General features: G+C 46.8%; 1 protein-coding gene across 1 annotated transcript; it reads right to left on the reverse strand.

The window, feature by feature from the left end:
• Positions 1-1,372: 1,372 nt before the first annotated feature.
• KCNV2 (potassium voltage-gated channel modifier subfamily V member 2) lies at positions 1,373-11,999 on the reverse strand. Its single transcript, XM_004591828.2, has 2 exons — positions 10,593-11,999; positions 1,373-1,654 (listed from the first exon to the last, which is right to left on the reverse strand). Exons 1-2 carry the CDS (start codon positions 11,997-11,999, stop codon positions 1,373-1,375), a joined length of 1,689 nt encoding a protein of 562 aa, XP_004591885.2.
• Positions 12,000-24,097: the final 12,098 nt, after the last annotated feature.

The raw sequence follows: 24,097 nt of genomic DNA on the forward strand, positions 1-24,097 counted from the left end.
TGTGGCCACCGGCTTGCCAAGGCACAGCCCAGGGCCACCTCGTTTGTTTGCCTTTGCTAAGGGCTTGACCCAGAGCCACGGTGCAAAGGACAGAGGTTTTGTTTTCAAGGAAAGGAGGTCCAAGATGAGGACAGGGTTGGTGTTCCTTGCAAGGGAAACAGCCACTGATTTCACGGGTGATGTCTGGCGAGTCCCACATTCGTGGTTGGCGCTACTGATTTTCTTTGTGTTACATAATTACTAAGAGGGCTGTCCTGTGCATTACAGCACGTTTAGCAGCATTCCAAGCCTCTACCTACCAGATTCCAGAAGCCCTAGATCCTCCCTCATAGTGCCGACTCTGAGAAACATCATGAACATTGCTAATGTCTGCCCTTTAGCTAGTAAAACTTCCTTTAAGACATACTGGTCTTGATCTATTAGATCCCATGTACTTACACAGTTTTACCAGATACCATTTATTGAGCATTTATAAATATTCTCACCAATACAGTATTCATATTCCATGGCAAGTGTTAATAACCATCCTTTTACAGTTGAAAGACATGAGGCTGTGAGGCTTTAAAATGACTCACCCCCTTGAACTGTACATTGGCAGATCAGGGCTCCTGAATGAGGCAGGCCTGACCTATAGGATACCTAAATCTTGGCTGTAACCCTCCCTGTCTCTGCAAAATTGAGATTTCTTTCCATCAAGGAAATTATTCTCAAGTAAAATTCAGACCTCCAAAGAATGAGCGAGCTGGATGCCATGAGCAGCTTTGAGAGAAACCCGAGATGTTGCTTCTGTTGAGCAGCGTTCAACTTCAGCGTTGCTGAGACTCACACCAGTGTAGAGTAAGTCGAGGCATTCCATCGTAGGTCCAACATGAACATTTCTTGAGGCAGCACATGGTGAACTAAATGCCCCCTGTGTATGTCTGTTTCACGTATGCCATTTTTTGTCAGTCATGGTGCTTCTTAAAATACACGCACAGACACAGCAGGGCAAGCTGGTCAGTGTCATGGTGCTGCAAGGGAAGCCACTGTTGGGACACTGGGATTCCATAGTGAAGCGCTGGTTTGAGTCCCAGCTACTCCACTCTCAACCTAGCTCTTGGAAAGCAGCTGATGATGGTCCAGCTGCTTGGCCTGTACCACTCACCCATGTGGGAGACTGGGATCGAGTTCTTGGCTGCTGAATTCTTCCTGAGCCAATCCCAGTTGGTGTGGCCATCTGAGGAGTGAACCAGCGGATGGAATATCTGTGCTTCTTTCTTCCCTCTCCATGACATGGCCCATCCCTTCTGATACTGTGCCTTTCAAATAAATTAACCAAGGGGTAAGTCATGGAAAGTTCATGAAATCTACCAGGCACCCATCCTACAGAATATTAATGATCTTGGCTTGGGACAGGGTGTGAGTTGCTTCCAGCCAAACACTCAGCCAGTTTCTTTCTGGCTCTCTGCATGAAGTTCACCTTTCCCCTCTCCCGACGAATGGCAGTATACTCATATGCCTTGAGCTTGCTGTAGTAGTCAGAGAACTTGTTGTAGAGGATGGAGATGGGCATCCCATTGAGAATGATCCCAAAAGCAATGCAAAGGAAGGCAAAAAGTCTGCCCAGGTGGGTCTCCGGGTACATGTCTCCATAACCCACAGTGGAGATGCTCACCTGTAGAGGAAGGAAGGCAGGATGGGAATGTTAGCACTTGGAGGAAGCAGCAGAGGAGAAAAGCAGGTAGGGAAGTACCATTTTTATTATCCTTGCAGGTGCTCCTTAGAAGCTTAATGGCTCCCCACACAGCCAGTTGTAGGAGGTTCCTGGAAGTCTGCAGGAGTTTGGTTTAAATCTGGATTGTAACTCCCAGATGATCTTAGGTCCAACACAGGAGAACCAGCAGCCCCTTTAAAGGGTTGTTGGAAAGAATGTGCCCAGTGAATGTTGATCTTTGGCTCCTGTGCACCAGCTGAGACCAGTGTTAGCACAGGGGGTCGCTGGCTTTGTTGCATCATGGATGCATTGGAAAGCACTCAGGCTAGGGTAGACTTGACACTGACCCTTCTCCACTGAATAACCTTGAACAAAACATTCATTTTCGTCTAAGACAGGAGAGCCGCTAACTCTGAGGATTACGAAGATTAAGGGCACAAACACAGAGCACTCCACACAGTACCAGGAACACAAAAGGCATTACGCTCCCTTATTGTCCTTCTCTTATCTTTAGTGTGGAGACAATTATAACACTCAGAAATGTTCTGCAGTTCAAATGAGATATTTCATGTGAAGGAGCCTTAATTGCTCATGTCAGGAGAGACATGTACTCATTATTTTTGCCAAGGCACCTTTGTAAGACATCACCAACCAAAAATGTATTCTCAGTGCTTGAAATTTTTTTCTCGTTATTCTTGTCACATTGCCTCCAATCCCACTAATTGGAGATTTATTTAGGTTAACAAGCTTGTGTTTCAGAATGCAGATACCCATGGGTCTAGTTATCAGTTACTGTTGCCAGAGAAGAATCCTGGGAGACTCTCCTGGGGACTGATTCTTATGCTTCATTGTTTCGCTTTTGGTCTCCAGACTGTTGACTAAATTTACTGGAAGCATTTTAAGAAGGACTGTGTCTTCTAGTGGTAACCTGTTGGCAATGCACAACTCCAGGGGGCGCTCTGTGCTTCAGAGTCCTGTGTGGTTGTCGGCACAGTCTTTCAGCAGGTGGCAGTCAAGCATACCAAGTAACCCGCTTGACTTGTCCCGAGGTGGCCCTTCCCTTCGAAATGTAAATGTTTCGGTTTCAGTGCTGTAAGAATTAGCTTGATCATTTAGAAGGTGGTGGAGGAGTGAGCCCTCTGGCACGATCTGGTAGAGCTCATAGGAAGCACAGATGCACCCAACCCTTATAAAAGGGAAAGCTGAGTGTCTCCTTTGGATTGGTAGCATGGCAGCACTCACTCTGTTTCTGGTAAGAAATGAGCACTTCCTGCTTCTAGTACCCATTCTTGTGATACATGAAAGAGATAGGGTATAGATGTGCTTCTAGCATTTCCTGGGTCAGAATTCACTTCCCAACTCTGAGTTGGGCAAGTCCGTTCAGTTCTCTCTGCCTTGGTTTCTGGTTTGGCATGGGTCAGTATCTACCTCCCAGGGTTTTTATGGAAATTGAAGGAGTGTCTTGGCAGAGGAAGTGTGAGCAGTAATGTTAGGATAGCTACTGTGTCTGCACTGCCCAAGGACCACACAACCTAAAGGTGACCCCAGATGACAGGAGGATGCCAATTAGACTCCTGCTGAATGTCTTGTGACCTATAGTGAATAGGGCACCTGCTAGCTCCAGTAAGAGAATCTTGGTTTCCTAGTTTTGGACCAAAGGCTGTTGAGGGGGCAATGATTAAACAAGCTTGGTGGTTTATCTTAGCATCTGCTTGTGGTTGTGTGTGCCTGTACTCTTGTCACTGACCACACCCAAAGCCAGGCATGCAATATCAACAATAGCTTTCAACAGCCACCAGCACTGTCACTCACACCTGTGTTTTAAAAGCATCTAGCTGGCTCAGTTTCCCCTGGAGGAGGCTGAGAAGTATCTTTTGAATAGAGGAGTCAGTGGCAGAAAGGGATAAAGAACACGAAGGATCTGTGAGGAAGTCCAATACAGAGACCATGGTAGAAGCAAGTCTTTGAGCGTCTGGAATTTGGAGCCAGGAGTGGGGAGTGTGGTGGTGTGTATAAGTACAAGGGGAGAACTTAGCAGAAGGAAACGAACAAAAAGTGCTTTAACTTTTAATCAGTTCCCACACAGGCTTTGCTTGACGCCTATCTTTCCCTTTTTTGTTTGTTTGTTTGGCTGAACTTTTAAAAGTCAAAAGCAAAGATACTTGGTTTAGAGATTTGATGAGTATAGAATATGGTCTAAATATTTTTTAAATATGGGAGTCACTGTGTTTGGAGGAAGGGACCCCAATGCGGGAGGCTGTGTGACCGGTCCCCAAGAATTTATTCAAATTCATACACTTCATTTATGTATCATCTGTTTTTTGTGGATAAATGGATGTAACAAATGATCTATTTCTTGCTCATTGGCTCTGGGGAGAACTTAGACTTAGTCTTCAAGGAAGGTTTTCTCCATATTCTGCAGGCCCAAGCATTTCTCTCTAGATGGGCATTAACAGCTATGAGCCTCAGCCTCACCCACCTGACCTCAGAGTGAGTTCTCACATTAGCAAGAGTTGGGTTTGGAAACATGACCAAAATGTCTGAAATCCATTTTAATAGCCTGGGGGGAAAAAACAGGCTGACTCAGCCACTCTATTAACTGAAAACATACATATTTTCCTTTGCCTGTGTCCAAGAGTCAGAATGTGGCCTTCTGCCAGCAGCTCACTCACCAATCAGCAAATCCTGGCTTTGCCAAACAGGAGGATGGATTTCAAATAGTCCTCTAAAAGTGGGGAGTAATTCTACTTGAATTTCTCATGCAATAAGGAATGTCTGTTTTCCTCCCAATGAACTAGGTGTAGATAGGCTCCTCCTAGATATTAGAATTCCAAGGAATACAACTTAATTTTTGAAGAACTACTTATTCCAATTTCCCAGAAAGAAATTGGATAGTAAAGACTGACTGACTACACATCTTGGCGCTACTGTCAACCTCAAAGGCTATATTTGGCCATGCTACTATTCCAACATATATTTTTGCAGATTCTTCTTTGCATCGTAAGCAACCACTTGACACAAGTGATCATGTACACCTTTGTGGTTAAGTCTGCATGTTATTCCTAATAACTCTTGTAACAATTTTAAGATACAGAGTCTGGCCTCAAAAATGATAGATCTAGCACAGTGACAAAGAGGCCAATGGACATAAACATCCCAAGCTCTGAAGGTGATTCCTCAGTGGGAATTCAAAGAATGTTTTGATTAGTGAAAGCAATGTTGCAGTGAGGTCATGGGTAACCACTTGGAAGAGAAAAACAACCCTTATGTGTATGTTACAGTTCAGACATTTATGTAAATGGGACAATATTTGTGTGTCTGGGCGCAGATGAGCACAGGCTAAAGCAAAGGCTATTTGAGATCTGTCTTGGTTCAGAAAGGTATGCAGTGATGGTGCCCTATGCCTCCTTGGCTCACACAGTACTTCTCCTTGCCATGTCTAATTCTGTCCTACTCCATTTGGAGCACATTCGTCACTGGGAAGAGCATAGAAAGACATATTAACCTTTGTCCTGCTGACAGCTGCCAGGCGATTTCTGAAGGAGCCATGAGAACTCTAGTGTCTTATGTACCATATGTTTACTCATTGTCTCTTATTCCCAAGGGTGACACCCATCTCCTGCACTCTGTCTTGTCATTCTGTGGCTGGGATCTACAAACTGTATTCCTCACAGCACCTTACCAGCTGTCTTTTGGTCATGTTCAGCAATGAGAGGTGCACTTGGGAGACTGAAAGGTGGACTGAAGATCTGGTTAGGCTTTCTCCCTGCCACCGTTCCTCCAGCAGCCAAAGAAATTTTTGAGCACTCCTGCTTGCAAAAACAATGTGTTCTCTTAGGAGTCTGTGTAACAGCCACACACTGGCTGCTGCTCTTCTGTACCTGTAGGTTCCAGAAAGCACCACCCTCTCCTTTGTTTTCTTCCAGTGCTGGAGCCAATAGTTAATCCTTACTGTGTCTGGATTCTCTGTTCCTGGGTTTGGCTTTTCCTACCTCCAAATTCTACATACCTATTTCCCTATGTCATAGACTTCCTTTTCAAAACACCCACCTTCAGTTGTTTTCCTGTGTCTAACCTCTGTCTCTCTCACCTTCCAGATGTGACTCACTCAAACCAATCAGTCAGCAAATAAATCGCAGAGATTGTAAATGATATACTTGAGCAAGGCAGACATGAATGAGGTCAGGGTGTACAATTAATTACCTGTTGCTTCAGCTGGATAGACATTTTTGAAGAGTTTTTGGAAGGACTGGGTCAGGCATTGCTGCTGCTTTGATTTGCACTGCATCACTTGCTCTGGATAGCTCAGAAAGAAACAGTTGAAACTCCACGTGTTCCTCTCTATTTCAAACGTGCCCACACGGGAGGCCAATGATGGCAGCTTCCTCAGGGAGCTACCTGTGCCTGTTGAGCTGCGTTGGGCATCTCCACACTGCCAAGCAACCCAGAGGCCCTCAAGTGGGGAGGTTGGAGCTGTCTTTTCTGCATCTGTACGGGCTCTCCCAGACTAGAATTGTTGGCCTTTGTGTATGGTTCACAGTTCATCCCTTTCCCCAGAAGGGCAAGCAGACACTACTGTTTTATTTTCCCCAAGAAACAAGTCTGGAAACAAAACTTATTGGTTCCATGTCATAAAGCCTAACAACTATCTAGATTTGCACGTCTGCATTTATTGTGAAGTTACTACAGGCTAGCCTGTTATATATGTTCCTCAATTACATCAGGGCTCACAAAGAACTACCATTGGACAGAAAAGATGAGTCAATGTCAGATCCTAATGAATGAGTGTTGGCAGACATCAGCATCCATGAGGGATTTACTTTGCAGCTGTTGAATTCACAATCATGGAAATTATTCCTCCTAAAACTCTGAATTGAATTACAGAGAAAGGTTGCAGGATCCTTGGCATTGAAATAGAGGGAAAAAAATGATTGAAGGCGAGTCAGATTTGGGGTTGTCTGAATGTATAAAGATGCATAGGAGAATGGACGAGACAGTCTGTCTCTAATGTGAGGTGAACAGTTGACAAGAGGCCGGCCTCTGCAACAGTAACAGAGAACATGAATCATACTTTTCTTTACGCTATCTCTAACTTTGCAATTTATAGCTGTGTGTTTCCTGATGAGGATGATCCATTTGAATGGGAATACATGAGTGCAGTAGAATGATTGTATTACTGAACTCAGTCCTCCTCCATCTAAGCTCTTTGTCTTAATGCTTTGCAGTGATTTCCTATTGTGGCCGAGCTAACCTGTCCTGGTCTTTGACTCTGAATTTGGCCACTGACTTGTTTGGACTAATAGGTCGAACAAGGGAAAGAACAGAAATTGATGGTAGTGCTTGCTTGGTGTGGGTTTGCTTTCACAATGTACCCTCTGCTACAGCAGGACACATTCCTGTTAACTAACAGAAACAGTCCGGTGTCCCCTTTCATCCAAGCTGTCAGGAAGCTGATCGTCAGAGAGAGTGGTTGAGTGCGACCAGCCCAGATAGAAAGAACTGTCAGACGAAGGCAGACTAAGTGGCCGACTTTAAGATTCATGAGCTAAATAAATGCTTGATGCCTTAAGCCACAGGGCTGTGAGGTGGCATCCAGTGATGCATCACTGATACGGCAATGAATAACACAGAGGAGCTAAAAACAGATTTATCAGGAGCACATGCTGGAGTTTCTGAACTTGGAATTGCATGATCGATGAAACACTTGCAGGTCTCTGGGTCAGCGTCACTTTTGGGCTTTCACTTCCTGTGGTTGCTTAGTTGTGTGGATTTAGAGAAGTTTTCTTCTCAACATTAAACTTTTAGTCTCAAGGTCTTCTAAGACTGCTCCTCTAACTCTTGGCTCTCTCCTCAATCAACAGGTAATTTCTGCCGCTCGAATCACTGTCTTCACTATTATGCAGTACCAATACACTGGTATCTGAAAGCATTTAGTATGTGTCACTTTCCACTTAGCATGTAAGCACTACAAGAGAAAAGATCTTCTCATTTATCACACTGTAGCCCCTTTATTTGGGAAATTACGTAGAACGTTTTAGATGCTCAGGAACTTTTGGCTCAGTGAATAACTTGGATGTTTGTGGGTTGCATTGGGAACTGTTACCCAAATGCTTCATTTTCCACTTTGTACCAACATGAAAGAATGGAGATACCCTGTCGCCACCTTGATGGTGTTCTTTTCTTTTTGCCCACTGGAGGTATGGACCTTCTGCAGTATAAGCAGAGATACAGATAATAACTGGATGCATGATATGTGAATACCAGGGGGAAGAGCAATCCAAGGACCCTTAATGACAAGTGTTTACAGGTTAGTTCAGGCCATTGGTAACGGTTCTACTGACATAAATAATCATAAAAACGGATGAAGCTGGTTGGAGGTTGATAAATGGAAAGGTTACCCTGCACAAAATCTGGCCTGTGGAAATCGCACTTGGTTAGAGAGAGAATTATCTCCAGAAAACAGCTGGCATGGTCAGAAGCAATAATGGGTAAAATGCATTGCCAGTGAAAATTGACAGATTTCTTTTTCTACGAAAAAAAGATTTATTGGCTTTCACCTGAAAGGCAGACCCACACAGAGAAGGAGAGACAGAGACCTACTGTGTCCTAGTACGAGCCCCACAGGGCCACAGCGGCTAGAGCTGAGCCGATCAGAAGCCAAGAGTAGTTGGCTGCCACACTGCATCAGCCTTAGTTTGATTTTTCTGTTGTAAAATTTGTGTAAAACATTGATCTTCAGTGCAGTTATTGCTGTTAACATACAGAGGCAATAATTTTAATGTTTCAAAGTGTGCCGCTTCATTGTATGTCCAACAGGCTAGGAAGATAAGTGAGATCAATGGTTATTCCCTGTAGGAAATTATTTTCAAGTAAAAAAAATATCTAGAGTTAGTAACACAAGTCTTACCGAAATATTTTTTAAGCTTTTGAATACTATGATGAAGCATTGCTGAGTAAAGTTAGCACAAGAAAGTTTACTAGGTCCTGTGCAGATGTAACTAGTCTTTTAATAGATTTAGATGAGAGGCCAGCACATTGGTATAGTCAGCCAACCTTCCACCCGCAGCACCAACATCCCTCATCGGCACTGATTTGAGTCCCAGCTGCTCTACCTCTGGTCCACCTCCCTGCTAATGGCCCGGGAAAGCAGCGAAGGCCTGCTCAAGTCTCTGTGCCCCTGCACCCCCGAAGAGACCTAGACAGAGCTTCTGGCTCCAGGCTTCAGATCAGCCCCCTGATTCCAGCCATCACAGTCATTTGGGGTTGTGGGAGTGACCACTGGGTAGACATTCTGTCTCCTCCACTCTCTATCACTCTTTCAAGTTCAGTAAAGAAATCTTTTAAAAAGAGAGAGATTTAGATGAGTGGAAATTCCACTCTAAAACATCGTATGATACCAGCACCATGCGGATTTGCTCTTTGCCTTCCTACTTAAGTCACCTCCACTGTAAATGTCATATGCTGGGGGCGAATTATCTTCCATGAGCCCCATCTGTACACACAGTTTATCGGCGGTGAGGATGACCTTCCGTCGCCTGGAAAACGATCAGTGGAGTAGCCCTGGGCTCGCTTGTTCAGAAGAGTCTAACAAGGTACCATCATGGAAGGGAGCTCATACAAATGCTGGTGTAGCTAGGAGCTCTTTGCTTTCAAGGGAACAAAGGGTCATGGAAAGGAAGAGCTGCGGAGATGCAACCTCTGCTTGCCGAGATGTGAAGACCGAGGATAGGGAACGATGGGGTGAGGCTTCACGGTCACAGTTAATTCCTACAGATCTGGGGCTTAGGATCCTGGCCGCCTCATCTTCCAACCCACTCTGCTGTGCTTTTAGTAGGTAGGGTTGGTTCACCTCAGAGGGTCCCCCCAAAATGCAGGGCTCTGACACATCCCATGCTAATGTTGAATTCTACTTAAGGATACTAAGGAAACAGTCTATCCAGTTTTTTTTTTTTTTTTGCTTTATATATATTTATATGGCAATTTACCCATTAATCTGAAAAGACCATATTAGCATCAGTTTCCAGGTTTGAATATAGCATAGTTAGAAATGACGATAGTTGAGCACATGGGATAAATCGCTAGGGAAAAAAATGCTAGAGAAAACAATGGAGAAAAACAGTATGCTAATAAGCCCGGCGAGGTATGCAAAAAGCAACCAGCAAAACAAAACCTAAGGCACAACAGGAAACTGGCGGGGTATGGAAAGGATGCATGCTTTTGGAGTTGAACAAGTTTAAGATTTCAATCCTGGCTCTCCTGACTCCAGCTGTATCTGTTCACACTCTACCTCAGCTTTTCTAGCTGTGCAATGGGCAATCATATTTGATCTTGAAAGCTCCAGTTTTAGCTTTAAATGCTTCTTTCCTTGCTCAGACTTCACTGAGCAGGAGAGAGTGGGCTTCATGTCAACAGTGTTGAGTCGTATAAATATGGTAGCTGCTTCCTGCTTAACACCACCAGCACCACCAAGCATGGTCATAGCCGTGCCCCAGGGTGGAGAGATGCTTCAATGAGATCAGCTTTTTCAACTATTTAACAACTAGTGCTCGATAAATGGTAAATTATAGTCCTGATGAAAGTGCGTCTGGCATCCATGAACAGCGAATGTTTTCTGACACCTGCCTGTCATGAGCTTGATGACTAAATCCAGGTTGGGCGATTGCAAAGATCGAGTCAAATTCAGTGACTTGCTGGATTACAAGGTCTGTTCACTTCTCCCTTTAACATTGACTGTATATTCTGGGAACGAGTGATGGTCTTGCTCTACCTCCATGCCATTACTGGGGGGTGAAAAAGCTAAGATGATAAAGCCGGAAGGCCAGTAGCCAGGGAGGGGGAGGAGGCTGCTGCGCAGGGCTGGGGAAAAGGAAGGGAAGAGCCCGAGGACCAGGGGACTCACCGCAGCCCACCACCACGCATGCAGGATGCTGGTGAAGTTGGTTCCCGGCATGTCGTGCTCCACCGAGTAGACGGCGGCGGAGAAGGAGAAGATGCCCATGGTGATGAAGAGCATCAGGCAGCCCACCTGCTGGTAGCACTGGCGGAGGGTGAAGCCGAAGGCGCGCAGGCCGGTGGAGTGGCGGGCCAGCTTGAGGATGCGGAAAATGCGCATGAGGCGCATGATGCGCAGCACCTGGCCCACCTTGCCCACACGGCCCACTGTCTCCAGGTCGTGCTCCCGCGGCGAGCCCTTGCCGTGGTGGCCCGGATCCTCCCCGGTGAACCGCTCCAACATCAGCTGCAGATAGAGCGGAAGGATGGCCACCAGGTCCACAAGGTTGAGGGCGCTGCGCGCAAAGCGCCGCAGGTCGGGCGTGGAGATGAGGCGCAGCAGATACTCCAGCGTGAAGAAGGCCACGCACAGCATCTCCACGTGTTCCAGGATGGGTCGTGGGTCGCCACCGCCAGCTCCCTGCTCTGCCTCATGCTGCATCTCCTCCACGGTGTTGAGTGCCAGCGCCACGACCGAGATGAGCACGAAGAGGTTGGAGGCCACGCCCATGACCTTGGCGGCCACGGATGAGAAGGGCTTTTCCATGAGGTTCCAGAGGCGCTGCCGCTGCGGCCCATAGAAACGCATGTCCCGGAAGAGCTCCTCGGCCTCCTCGGCCTGCGCCTGAGCGCGCAGTTCACGCTGGATCTTGAGCTGCTCGCTCAGCTCGTCCCGCCGCTCCTCGAAGCTGATGCGGCAGCAGCGAGGCGTGTACTTGAGGCGCACACCCCAGTAGCCCAGCTCCTCCAGGAAACTGCGCGGGCACAGCTCGTCCCGCACCAGCAGCACCCCAGACACGTAAAAGTTGTAGATGAGCTGGAAGACGGCCGGGTCACGATCGAAAAAGTATTCTCCTGTCTGGGCCTCGTAGTCGTCACACAGGCCCAGCTGGCGGCTGCGGCTGGTGGAAGTGGCCAGGCGGCCGAGGCGCGTCTTGGGGTGACAGGCCAGCTCGCAGTAGTCCAGCTGGTAGCTGTGGCCGCCCACGTTCACGTTCAGCATGGACACCTGTGCGGGAGTGTCGCTGTGGTCATCTGTGTGGATGGTGGTGACATCCTCAGCTGGCTGGTCCTCCTCTACGAGGTCGTCTTTCCAGTCTTCCTCCTCTGCATCCTCCATGTCATCTTCGATGTAGTAGTTGTAGATGTCCTCTGTCCAGGGCGGGATGCTGGCCTGGGAGCCAGAACGGGCCCCCACGGAGCAGATGCTTGTGCGTGGCTGGCAGCTCTCGGTGCCAATGGCATCCTCACTCTCCCATCTGCTCCAGGGCCTGTAGCTCCAAGACCGCCGCCTCTCATTGGTCTGCTTAAGCATGGCTGCACCAGCGGGGCCTCTTGCTGTCTCTTCTGGGCTGTCGCAGGGTGCCTGGCCTGCTCACTGCCCAGAGCAGGACGGAGCATATGCCCTATAGTGTCTCAGAGGCACCTGCCTAATAGCTGGGGTCCCAGGCATTGTCTTGGAACTGAACCTTCCTGGGGGCCTTGCTGGTCTGCACACAGCTAGCAGGCTGCTGCTGGCTGCTAGGGAAGAAACAAAGGTTCAGGGGGGTGATTTGAAGCCTCTTAGCTGGCTTCCTCTCCCCTGCCCTCCCCTTCTCTCCTCCCCCCTGGAGGACAGCCCGGAGGATGATCACGTGGTCTTAAATCTCTAGAGACCCAGAAGGCGGCAGAGATTATTGCTAATAAAAATGTCGGTCAACCTGGGCTTTAGGAGGGGGCCAGCGGGGGTATGTGGTGGGCTGAAGTTGACTGAGTTTGCTTGGGAGTATTCATGAAAGGAGTAAGATTGCGGCCCCTGCCCCAGGTGTGGCTGCTGTGGGCAGCAACGGAACACACGCAGCAAACTTCCTGCTTAGGTCCCGTGAGGTCTTGAATGAGTTTCTTCCCATCCACTCACATGACCCCACTTGTCAAGCAAGGGTGAGTCCTGAGGGGACACCTCCTTGGAGGCCAGGCAGGTATCCTTGAGATCAGTTTCCTTGATACCAGATTCAGCTGCTTCTCTCTCCTCCCCTGGCCCGCACCAATAAGAACACGCATCCAGGAAGAATTGCCAAGATTGCCAGGAACATGTTTTTAGGGCCCTGCAGCCCCGCCTGCCTGCATTAGGCCATATTTAAAGGTGGCCGAAGTTTGAACAGAAGGATTTCCTTCATCCTGAAAAAAAAAAAAAATTGTCCCAAAAGGTACCTTTTGTGACTGAGACACCGTGCTCATGGCCGAAATGCAAGCGCAGTGAAGACACACCAAAGGAGCTCGCGGTTGTGCTGGTGATAGCAGGAGTTCCCTGTTTGATTGAGTTTCTGTAGGACAGAAAATACATGTTTGTGCTTCGAGTCACAAAGACACGCGGCCGTCAGAAGTTGGTGTGAGTTCTGTCATTAAGCTTCAGCTGTCAGGTGCTTCTGGAAGTAACCCCTGGCAATAGCTTACGGGATCCTTCCAGAAGCCTGCCCCACTTGCTTGAGCAGAAGTTCCCTGCCTGTCTCCTTTGATCATCTGCTGAGTTTTCTCTAATTAATACACGCAGTAGAATGGCGCGCCCTTTCTCGATGAATCCTGTATCTTGAGAAGTGTGTTCGGGCCTGAATATAAACATTTGCCTCATTTTTGAAGAGCGCTGCTTAGCAGTTTGAGAGTGATGGATGCCCTGGTTGTTTCCTAGCTTTGATGAACAACGGGCGGTCAGCCACCCTATACACAACAGACACGCCTTATGTTGCGATGTCGGAAGAGTAAATTGACAGAGGCGGAATAGCAAGGCCAAGGATGACCCGCTTGTGATTCTGATGGATAGTGCCTGATGAGGCGATTCCACCTTCCGGTTCGCCATCAGTGGCTGAAAATGCTGTCACTCTTTGCTGCACTCTGCTGTTTCTGTGCAAGTATGTGAGCCGATTTTACTGTCTATTTCTCTTATTCATTGGCTTGAAACTTTTATTTCAGGTGAGGAAGAGCTTGTTTTCTGGAAACCTACCGTTTCCAATGACTTGTTGAATTTTTTTTTTTTTTTTTTTTTAGTAATTGGTGGGAGAGCTCAATGTGTGGTGGAGCAGAATCTTGACCCATGATATGGGTTGAAAATATGTTTTGTAAGCTTATTTGTTGAATATTTTCGCATATCCTTCTTACAGCTTGCCTGCTTGCTTTCTCTCTTTCTCTCTTTCCTTAAGAATTTGATCCATCAGGAATCTGTTTCTTGTAACACAGGAAGGAAGAACTTCATTTGAAAATGTTTGAGCCGTCTGCCTCGGTCTCAGACCGTGAACTGACTAGTCCCTCTTCTCAGCCCAGGTGTGCGCTGCTGTCCCTGTTGGTAGTTCAGTGTTGAAACCACTTCGAGGTTTTGAGACAGGCTGAGGTAGATGTCATAGATCCACCTGCCAGTGTTGCCCTGACTGCGTTGTTTGTTTTCTAACAGGCTTCGACCTACAGGCTTAGGGTAAAGCTGCTTACCAGGTTGAGCCTTTAAGTTCCCAAGTGTATTGCTAGTATTCTCCGATTGAGTTCTCAGGCTGCGTATCTGGTTACCTGCTGTCTTTACTCTTTACTGTCCATCACAGTCATAGCAGGTTTCACATGTTGTGTATATTTCATGTGTCTCAAGAGCCAATTCTGTTATAAAAAGTAAAAGTGTCATTACTTTCACAGTTCTAATTTCCCTCTTTCCGTGGAAATCCACAGATTCTTACCTACACTTGGCATTTAAAAACTATGGAGTTGGGAGTACTTCTAAGGTATTGCCACACTGTGCACCAATGTCACGACCATGCAGTTGGTGAAGGCTCCGTTGCATTGATGGGTCACACTGAAGTGCGTGTCACACCTCAGATGCGTCTGCTCCTGTGGGCATGTTGTTTGGAGTTTCTTAATGATTTGTGTGTCTGTGAGTAAAGCAGCAAATGAGTATCCATATTTGGAAACACTTTGCTTCTAATTATTTTGTTTGAAAGGTAGATTTACAGAGAGGACAGAGATAGAGAGAGGGTGGGAAGGAAAGAGATTGAGGGAAGATATGAGAGGGAGAGAGAGAGACAGACAGACACTGGGAAAGGGAGAGAGAGAACAAGTGTTCCATGTGCTGGTTCATTTCCTAAATGACCACAGCAGCTGGAGCTGAGCCAATCTGAACATAGGAGCCAGGCACTTCCTCCAAATCTCCCACATGGGTGCAGGTTCCCAAGGACTTGGGCCATGCTACATTGTGTTCCCAGGCCATAAGCAAGGAGGTAGATTGGAGGTGGAGCAGCCAGGACGTCCATATGGGATGCCAGTACCATATATAGGCAGTTAGCTTACTGTGCCACAGGCTCTGGCCCCAACACTTTATATGTGTGTGTGTTTGTGTATAATGGTATATAAATTGTGTTTAGATATGTAAATATGTTATATAAATAATGTATCGTACAAATTGTGTATGTATATATACATTTTATGTATTTATATATACATATATATGTATATACAAATTATATCTATATAATTTAAGAGAGAGTACTTCCTATGCTGGTTCATTCCGCCTAGGCTTCCAGTGACTGGGGCTGGATGAAGGTGTAGCTGGGAGCTTGGAACTCAACCCAAGTCTCCTATGGTGGTGCCAGACCCAATTGCTTGAGCTGTCACCTGTCTTTCCCAGGGAAGGGAGCCAAAATCAGAAGCAGAGTAGGGACTCCACCCCACAAAGTGTTCTTCATAAAATCGAGGGCCCGACAACGGAGTGGGATGCTACGTAAAGTATAGAGTCCCTTCTTTCTGAATGCTTACAGGGAGCTGCAGAGTAGGCCTCAGGGGAGCCTGGCGTGGGGCGGGAGTCGACTGGATGGCCTTTACATTGGCAAGATCGGAGTTGTCTTGATGATCCAATCATTGCGAATGCTCTGTGCTTTTCTTTGCTCTCCTTCCCCAGTCTGCAGAAGTCAGCTCGAACATGATGCTTCTCCGAGATCCTTGTGCTTCTCCAAGTGGGTGAGCCCGCCCTGCTTGTGTTCTTTCTCTTTCTCTTTTTAAATTAGTCTTAATTTGACCTTTTACATAAACTCCTGTTACTTATTTGAGGTATCTTTACATACTTTTTTTTTATTGGAAAACCAGATGTACAGAGAGGAGGAGAGACAGAAAGGAAGATCCTCCATCCGCTGGTTCACTCCCCAAGTGACCGCCATGGTTGGATCAGAAGCCAGGAGCCAGGATCCTCCTCTGGGTCTCCCACACAGGTGCAGGATCCCAAGGTTCTGGGACGTCCTTGAGTGACTTCCCAGGCCGGAAGCAAAGAGCTGGATGGGAAGCAGGGCTGCTGGAATTAGGACTGGTGCCCATATGGGATCCTGGCACACACAAGGCGAGGACTCCAGCTGCTAGACTACCGCACTGGGCTTCCTTCTTGTGTTTTCATTTATGATGGTACACTGATTGTTAGAACCTGGGGCCCTTATTTTTAAATAAGAATAATTTGTAACTTTTTTTTTTCAGTAGAAAAATTATATAAATACACTGCAGATAATGGAAAACAGACGAATCGTCCTTAATGCAGTATTAACAGGCGCTAGAGTGCCCGGATTCCGGAGTGTGTGAATGTTCTCACTCTGAGGTCAAGGTGCTGTCACCCTCCACCTGCACAGAACGGAAGGCGGGCACACAGAGAAGTTAAATGTCCGGCTCTCGGCAGCTTAGCTACGCTCGTTACTGTCGATACTTGCTAATTCATGGCTGAACGCTTTTCATTAGTATTTTACCCACCAGCTAGTAAAGTTCTGAGGGTTAAATCTTTCTTGCCTTATCCCTGGGGAGAAGATCTGCCGGTCCAGCACATAGCGGATTCTAGGTCTGTTGTGGAACAGGTGTCTGTGGTCTCTCTGTAATATTTCTTACAGGATTTTGAAAAATTAAAAACTTTGTTGTTCTGCACTGACCTAGCCTTCAACCGCACTTTTCTTCCTGCCTTTGTTGTTGTTGTTGTTGAGCAACGTGTCCTTCCCCTCCTTAGATTTGTCTGTTTTGATATCGATGAAACAGGGAGCGAAAGAAACTGGACGCCATACATGCGCCTTAGCTGAAACTGAGGGTGACCAAATGGAGATGTTGGGGAAGGGAGTCGGCATTGGAGAGGAGCAAGGGCTGCTGCTGCTGCACAGGCGCCTTGCCCGTGTCTTGTTGTCTGGCTTTAGCTTGGAGAGTGCACTGCTCCCCAGAGCTCATCCATACACCTCAGTCCCCCATGAGACTGCAACCAGAAGATGTAGCTTTCCAGCCTTGTGTTGATTGGCTAACGGGGCTGGCTCTACAACCAGGGAATCCCCTACCATCCCCTACCTGCCCACTGACCCTTCGCTCCTCTCTAGCCCAGACTGACCAAGTGAATGAGCAGCCCCTAACCATGTGCCCTTCGTACTTAGAAACCTCATTTTCATTCCTGATCCTCACTGATTTTTTTTCTCCTAAACATACCCAGATCATCTTTCAACATGTTCATTTTCCCCAAGCCTATGTGACAGATATTGCCGTCTGTCAGGTCCTTGGGGAGTGGATGGCAGCCGACTCAACACCGAGAGGGCATGCTTCCCTGTACAAGTACTGTGTAGCCATCCAACCGGAAGTGACCTAGAGGTCCTCTAATCCAGCTGCCCACTGGAGGGATAAAGGCACTGAGGGGTTGAAGAGGTCAGGTGACTTGTCTAGGGTTCCACGAACAGGTGACTTAGCGCCAAGCTAGGAACCTGTCTGAAGTCCAGGTTGGGCTTGTCCCCCTAGCTTGTTCTTGATTCATGTTCACTACTTCTGCTGTCCTCTTTGAAGTTGGAGCCACACGGAAGTTGAACATCTGTGGAGAGTGTTTCTTTGAGTAATTGAAAGATGAGATTCCAGGGTAGGCGTTGGGATGGCCACATGCTACAGAGAAATGTGTGGTTGAGTTTCAGCCGTTCTGTTCAGTTATAAGCCAAATGCACCCAAGAGGCAAGAGAAGATGGCCCAAGTCCTTGGGTTCCTGCGTCCCAGATGGAATTTGTGGCTCCTTGGTTCTGCACAACCCCCTGCCATTTTCAAATAAGTAAATCTTTTTTTAAAAAGTCAAATATATTGCAAAGTCAGATATATATATGAGGAGAGACTGAACGGGAGATGTTCCATCCATTGATTCACTCCCCAAATGACTGCATTGGCTGGAGCTGAACCAATCCAAAGCCGGGAGCCAGGAGCTCTTCTGGGTCTCTCATGCAGGTGCAGGGTCCCAAAGCTTTGGGCCGTCCTCGACTGCTTTCCCAGGCCACAAGCAGGAACCTGTATGGGAAGCAGGGCTGCCAGGATTAGAACCAGTGCCCATATGGGATCCAGCACATTGAAGGCGAGCACTTTAGCCACTAGGCTACCACGCCAGGCCCTCAAGTAAATAAGTTTTTTAAAAAATAAATAAACATCAGATTTCTAACATTTAATAAAGAGCTGAGATGAGTTATAGAAACTCATTGCCTCTTCTGATGTCATTTTGGGGAAATTTGTGTCTTTTGTCTTATCATAGGTCACCCCAATTGTATGTCACACAACTTCCAAAAATTAATGTTCCCTTTAGGCCCTGTGAGAGACTGGTATGGTCTTCAAGCAAGCAAAGGCCCATGAGTTTGAAAAATGCAATCTTGTGTAATTCGATGCCATCATACATGTAAATTTCTTGAGAGTTCCGGTGCTGTCTCCTGGGCTCTAACTGGTCATGGCTACTCCTGCCCTCCCCCGCTTTGAGTGCAGAGACCCTCCCTGGGAGAGTAAACACAAGGTGACCAGGCTCACTGCCCGTGACGCAGAGAGAGACGATTTGCAGAAAGCTGCTTTGTGCAGAAGGCTCTTCTTTCCCAGCTCCAGGTTTGTGTTCAGGGGCCCCTCCCTAGGAAAGGAAACACGGCAGAGAGTGAGGAACATCTGTTGGGATGCTGGCATGGCCGCGATGATGAGAGGCTGCCTGGGATGGGGCGAGGGACCCGGATGGGGCGAGGGACCCGGATAGGGGCGAGGGACCCGGCTGAGGCCCCCAAGGAGATTTGCTGATTGAAAGAGTAGCATCTGTGGCAACCTCGTCAGCCTGGAAGGAATGTGCTGGAACAGATGGTGCACAAAGAGCACTGGAACAGAACCACTCTCCGAAAATCTTTTCAGGATTAATGCACGCGGTGAAGGGAACGGATTGCAGGAGATTCATGATGATCCTGTTTCTTTATACACACTTCCTGTGCAGTTTTCCCCCAAAAGCCGTAGGTTCCGTGCAAGAGCCACAGTGCTCAGTCAGGGAAGAAGCTCAGATTTCGATACAGCTTTCTGAATTATTCTGTCTCCTCTTCCCTGGACTCTGTTCAGAAAATCACAGCAGAGGCATTCTACCCTTGGGGATGAGTGCCTGTGTGGGGCTTTACATGCTGGAAACATGCAAATAGATTTAAATCAATATATCCATGGATGGGGTATTCTGCTGCTGATGTGGATTACATTGTAAAGCCACATGACTGATTTCAGACACCTACAGGAAAAAAGTCATGACGAGTTTCCTGGATTGGCAAGACATTGCCAAGAAGGGCTATGAGAGAGATAGAAATTGATAACAGCAGTTATTTGTAGGTAGCCTCATGTGAAGTGCTGCTAATGGACTTATGATTAATAAGCAGCTTATTCTTTCAACCAAAGTAATGTTCTTTTTCTTTTCCCTGGTACTCAAAATTTTAGTCTTTGATTTCTTCTAAAATCGATTTGGTAAAAACTTATTTTAACTCCTTCCTAGGAGAAGATCATCACCAGCTGTCAGGTAAAAAGTTTCATTGCACACATTGTTTAGGACAATGGTGACACCTGCCTACATCTGAGAGAACGCTAAAGAGAAGATTCAGCAAGTGTGGTGGGTGTCCCTTCTCTCCAATGAAATACCCAACACCTCAGATTTTTGGCATCTGTCAAGTGGAAACAGTAACGGCTACTTGAGGGTACAGGGGTGAGAATTATGATGCTGCCTGTGAAATACATGTGCTAGTGTCTGGCAGTTGGTGCTGTGACTACAAACTGCGTTCACTCAATCTGTCCCTAGACAGCTGATTTTCAAGGGTAACACATCCCTAGGGTACAGCATCAGCCCCAGTACAAGGACAACCGCGAGTTGATTATGTATAAACAGATGCCTTCAATAACATAAACATATGAGAATTGCCTCGTTCCAGATAGGATTCTAAAGACATTAACCATGTTTAACTTTTCACATCTTTTATCAACTCTCACTTTCGCAGAAACTGAGGCATGAAGAGGTTAGATAACTTGCACTTCATTGCACAGCTAGCAAGCAGCAGGTGTGGGACACAAACATGTCCTGTTGCCTTCCTGAACTCAGCCTCAATCACCTTGTTGTACTTCCTGTCTGATGGCTCACAGGGAATGTTTCTGACAGATGTCATGCTTTGCAAAAAGCGTATTCACACTGTTGGTTGTAATTTTGCAAACTGTGTGTGTGTGTATGTGTGAGTATCGAGATCTTCCTTGGCTTTTGCCAGTAGTGGACACAAAAGTATTTGTGGATTTTTGCCAGTATGTTGCAGTAAATCCATCCATCCACCATTTCAGTTGTTCATTCGACACTATTAGACCTTTCTAAAGGAAGATGCTTACATAAGACGACTTGAAGTCAAAAGATGGTGATTCTGCCTCGTAACCTTTCTGTTTCCTAGCTGTGTGACATTGGGTAGACCACCTAGCCTGTTTGAGCCTCTGTGTGACATTGGGTAGACCACCTAGCCTGTTTGAGCCGCTGTGCGACATTGGGTAGACCACCTAGCCTGTTTGAGCCGCTGTGCGACATTGGATAGACCACCTAGCCTGTTTGAGCCGCTGTGTGACATTGGGTAGACCACCTAGCCTGTTTGAGCCGCTGTGTGACATTGGGTAGACCACCTAGCCTGTTTGAGCCGCTAAGTGACATTGGGTAGACCACCTAGCCTGTTTGAGCCCCAGTCTCTTTTGGTTCAGTGAAAGACATAAGGCCTGCATTCTCTTGACTGTCGGATGAGAGAGAACAATGGAAGGAAAGTGAGATTGAGACTCGTGTTTCTTGCAGTGTTGTGCAGTATTGTTTGAGAAACAAAAAAAAAAAGGGCATTTCCCCAAGAGGAGCCAGCTGAAGCCTTTGCTGACCTAAAGAACAACTTTGCTTTGAGGATAGGAAGGGAGTTCACTGGCTCTCTCTCCTTTACTTGCAGGTCGGAACCTGGATTTGAGCTGCAAGTGAGGTACCCACAGGAGAAATAGAGGAGCGTTGAGGACAGCCAGTTCAGGGATTCCCCCTTGGCCTGTGTCTAGGCATCTCTGTAGGTTTGTCTGTCCAGTGGAATGCCATCTCTTCTATGGGCCAGAATGGAAACTAAAACATTCCACAAAATGTTTAGCATTTCCTTACACAGAAAAATGTTGCAAATTCGGGTGACTCATGGAATTATCTAGAAGGGGGCCAGGTACTCAGGGAGTCTTTGCCATCACACTGGGAAGGAGTGCTCAGACCTCCCCAGAAGACAACAGATGGCAAGGCTCTTAAGAACATTGTCCTGCTGGCCAACCTTTGTTAATGTCCTAGGCTCCTCACGTGCCTGGGCGCAAAGGGATCAAGCAATGTTCAGAAATCTTCAAGCAAATACTGGTTCCTGGTCCCACCTGACACCAGCTCTGTGATTCTTTCCTTTCTTTTAAATAAAGGAACTATTTTTATTTTTAATTGATAGAAGTTTTTGTACGTCATGATAATTTGGCACATACATTCAATACGTAACAATCAAGTCAGGATAGCTACCATTTCCTGCAGGAAGGTAGCCAGAAAGGACAGGATTTCGTTCTTTCATATGATTGAATTCTATTCCATTGTGCATGTACACCTTCCTTCCTTCCTTATCTTTAAAATTTATCAATGTCTTTCTTTGAAAGAGTGACCAGGAAAGAGGAAGTTAGAAATCATCTGCCTGGGGATTTTACTGCCCAAATGGCCACACAGCCAGAGCTGGGCCAGGTCGAAACCAGAAGCCCAGGCTCCATCTAGATCTCCCTGGGGGTGGCAAGAGTCCAGACACTTGGACCATCTTCAGCTGCTTCCCCAGCATGAAGCTGGGTTAAGCTAACCAGCTAGGACTCTAAGATGGGAGTACAGCTATCTCTTTGGCATACTGATTTTTTTTTTAAAAAAGGAATTTTATGTTTGTTGGAAAGGCAGGGTTACATAGAGAAAATAAGGGACAAAGAGAGTCATTTGGTTCACTCCCCAAGTGACTGCAGTGGCTGGAGCTAAGCTGATCCAAAGTCAGGTGCTTCCTCTGGGTCTCCCAGGTGGGTGATATGGACGCAAGAACTTGAACCATCCTTTCCTGCTTTCCTGAACTGTAAGCAGGGAGCTGGATTGGAAGTGGAGCAGCCAGGACTTGAATGGGCACCCATATAGGCTACCAGTGTGGCAGGGTAAGGTTTAACGTATTACACTATGATGCTGGCCCTTAGCATAGTGATTTGAATTCCATTGGATATGTACCTAAGCAGTGGGATTGGAGAATCCTAACACAGTTCTGTGTTTAGCTATGTGAGGACATTTTATGCTGTTTGCCATGCTACCTACATGAATTCACATGAGTCTCCCTTTCTCTGCATCCTGTTGGTGTTTGCTATTGGTTTTCATTCTGTTAGCTGTCATTATTTTTAGGATATATTTATTTAGAAAGGCACAGTTACACACAGAGAGAAAGAGACCTTCTTTCTATTGGCTCATTCCTTGGATAGCCAGATAGTCAGGGCTGGGTCCGGCCAAAGCCAGGAGTTTCATTTGGGTCTCTAGCTTCGCTGGCCTGGGCCCAAGCATTTGCACATCCTCTGCTGCTTTTCCCAGGCCACTAGCAAAGAGCTGGCTCAGAAGTGGAGCAGTGGGACATGAACTGCACGCCATATGGGATTCCTGCATCACAGGCCGGGCCAGAATGCCAGCCCCTGTCAACGGCCATGCTATGTGATACCCCATTGTGGCTTTAGAGTTTTTTTTTTTAGAAATTGTACAATTTTTTTTTTTCTTTGGATCTGACTCTTGGCCTGGAAGTCTTCATTCCTGAAAGCTCCTAGGAAGGGAGCTCACAGCGAGCTTGAAGAGGGCAGCAGGACTGGTTGTGTTTGAGGGACTCCTTTGTCTTAAGATTCGGTCACCTGTCTCTTCTCTTCCCCTCTCCGTTTGCCCACAGCTTGTCTTTAGGAGAGTTCATCAGGCAGTCAGAGCCTCCAGTTGTAAATCCCTTTAATCCTTGCTGTTATTTCTCAACCAATGACTTTAGAAGGTCATTTGCACTGTCCTTTCAACTCCTGCTCACAGGCACTGTTAAATGATTGGCATTCGATTTATCTGTTTTGCTGATAAAAATCTCAGAGCTCAGATCTGTACCCTCTTTGTGCTGCCAGTGGCAGCAATTTTTGGGTGAGGCTAAGCTGGCGAAACAGTGGCCCTGCCTATTTCAAGAAAGAAAAGAAAACAGGCAGGGCAATCAAGTCTTCAGTCTGGCCTCTTCTCAAGACCTTTGGTTTAGGGGTTTTGGGGGGTAAGGAAGCTGCTCTTGAAGGGCTGCAGGTCACATTTTTCTAAAACCCGGATGAAAGATGAGGGATCTGAGCGTGCCTGTGAAGTGAGGACCCAAGTCGGTGTTTTTGACTCTCTCGTTGTAGTTAAAGAAAAAAACAATAAACAACAGAAAAAAAAAAAAAACACAAAAAACAAAGGTTGCCCTTGAACCTCTAGCTGATACATTTCTTCATAACCAGTCAAATCTGCCCTTTTGAATGCTGCTGTCTGATTGAAGCTGTGTGATCAAGTTTGGTGGCCTACCCTCTCTGTCCTTGGTTTCATGATCTCATAGACAGATGTGATAATGCCCTGAGTTCAGGATTATTTCAAAGTAATGACAGGACAATAGTATATAGCCAAGGTGGTTTCTCCCCAGTCTGGTACCTTCTCCCAGCCTTTCTCACTTGGGGTTGGAGTGTTGGAGTAGAGGCTGTTGCTGACTGAGTCAATCAGAGAGGAAAATCTATTTATCTGTGCAGATGTGCCCATCTCCTTCTGTAGCCAGAAATGCTGGAGTAGGCACTGGTGGACAGATCTTCAGAGAGAATGGCGTGACTGTATGGCTCATTCTGAGGCAATATATGCGTGTTCAGTGGACTGCACTGACAGCTCAGAAGGGGATTATCAGAAAATAACCCCTTGATAAGTTTGGTGCACTGGTAGATGTTCCCACTTGCATCCAGCTCAGCTGTCCATTCCAGCTTCTTGCTAGTGTAGCCTTGGGGAGACAGACAGTGATGACGCAAGTCGTTTGACCCTAGCTGCCCACATGGGGTGTGCAAATCGAGCTTCGATATGGTTTTGATTTAGCCCTGCAC

The sequence above is a fragment of the Ochotona princeps genome, chromosome 31 (assembly GCF_030435755.1).
Source record: "Ochotona princeps isolate mOchPri1 chromosome 31, mOchPri1.hap1, whole genome shotgun sequence".
Classification (NCBI taxonomy): domain Eukaryota; kingdom Metazoa; phylum Chordata; class Mammalia; order Lagomorpha; family Ochotonidae; genus Ochotona; species Ochotona princeps.

Excerpts from the sequence above, each read along its gene's own strand:
- KCNV2 (XM_004591828.2), bottom strand. The coding sequence starts at position 11,999 with ATGCTTAAGCAGACCAATGAGAGGCGGCGGTCTTGGAGCTACAGGCCC. Across the intron at positions 1,655-10,592 it reads ATGCGTGGTGGTGGGCTGCG|GTGAGCATCTCCACTGTGGG; the intron begins GTGAGTCCCCTG and ends CTTCCTCTACAG.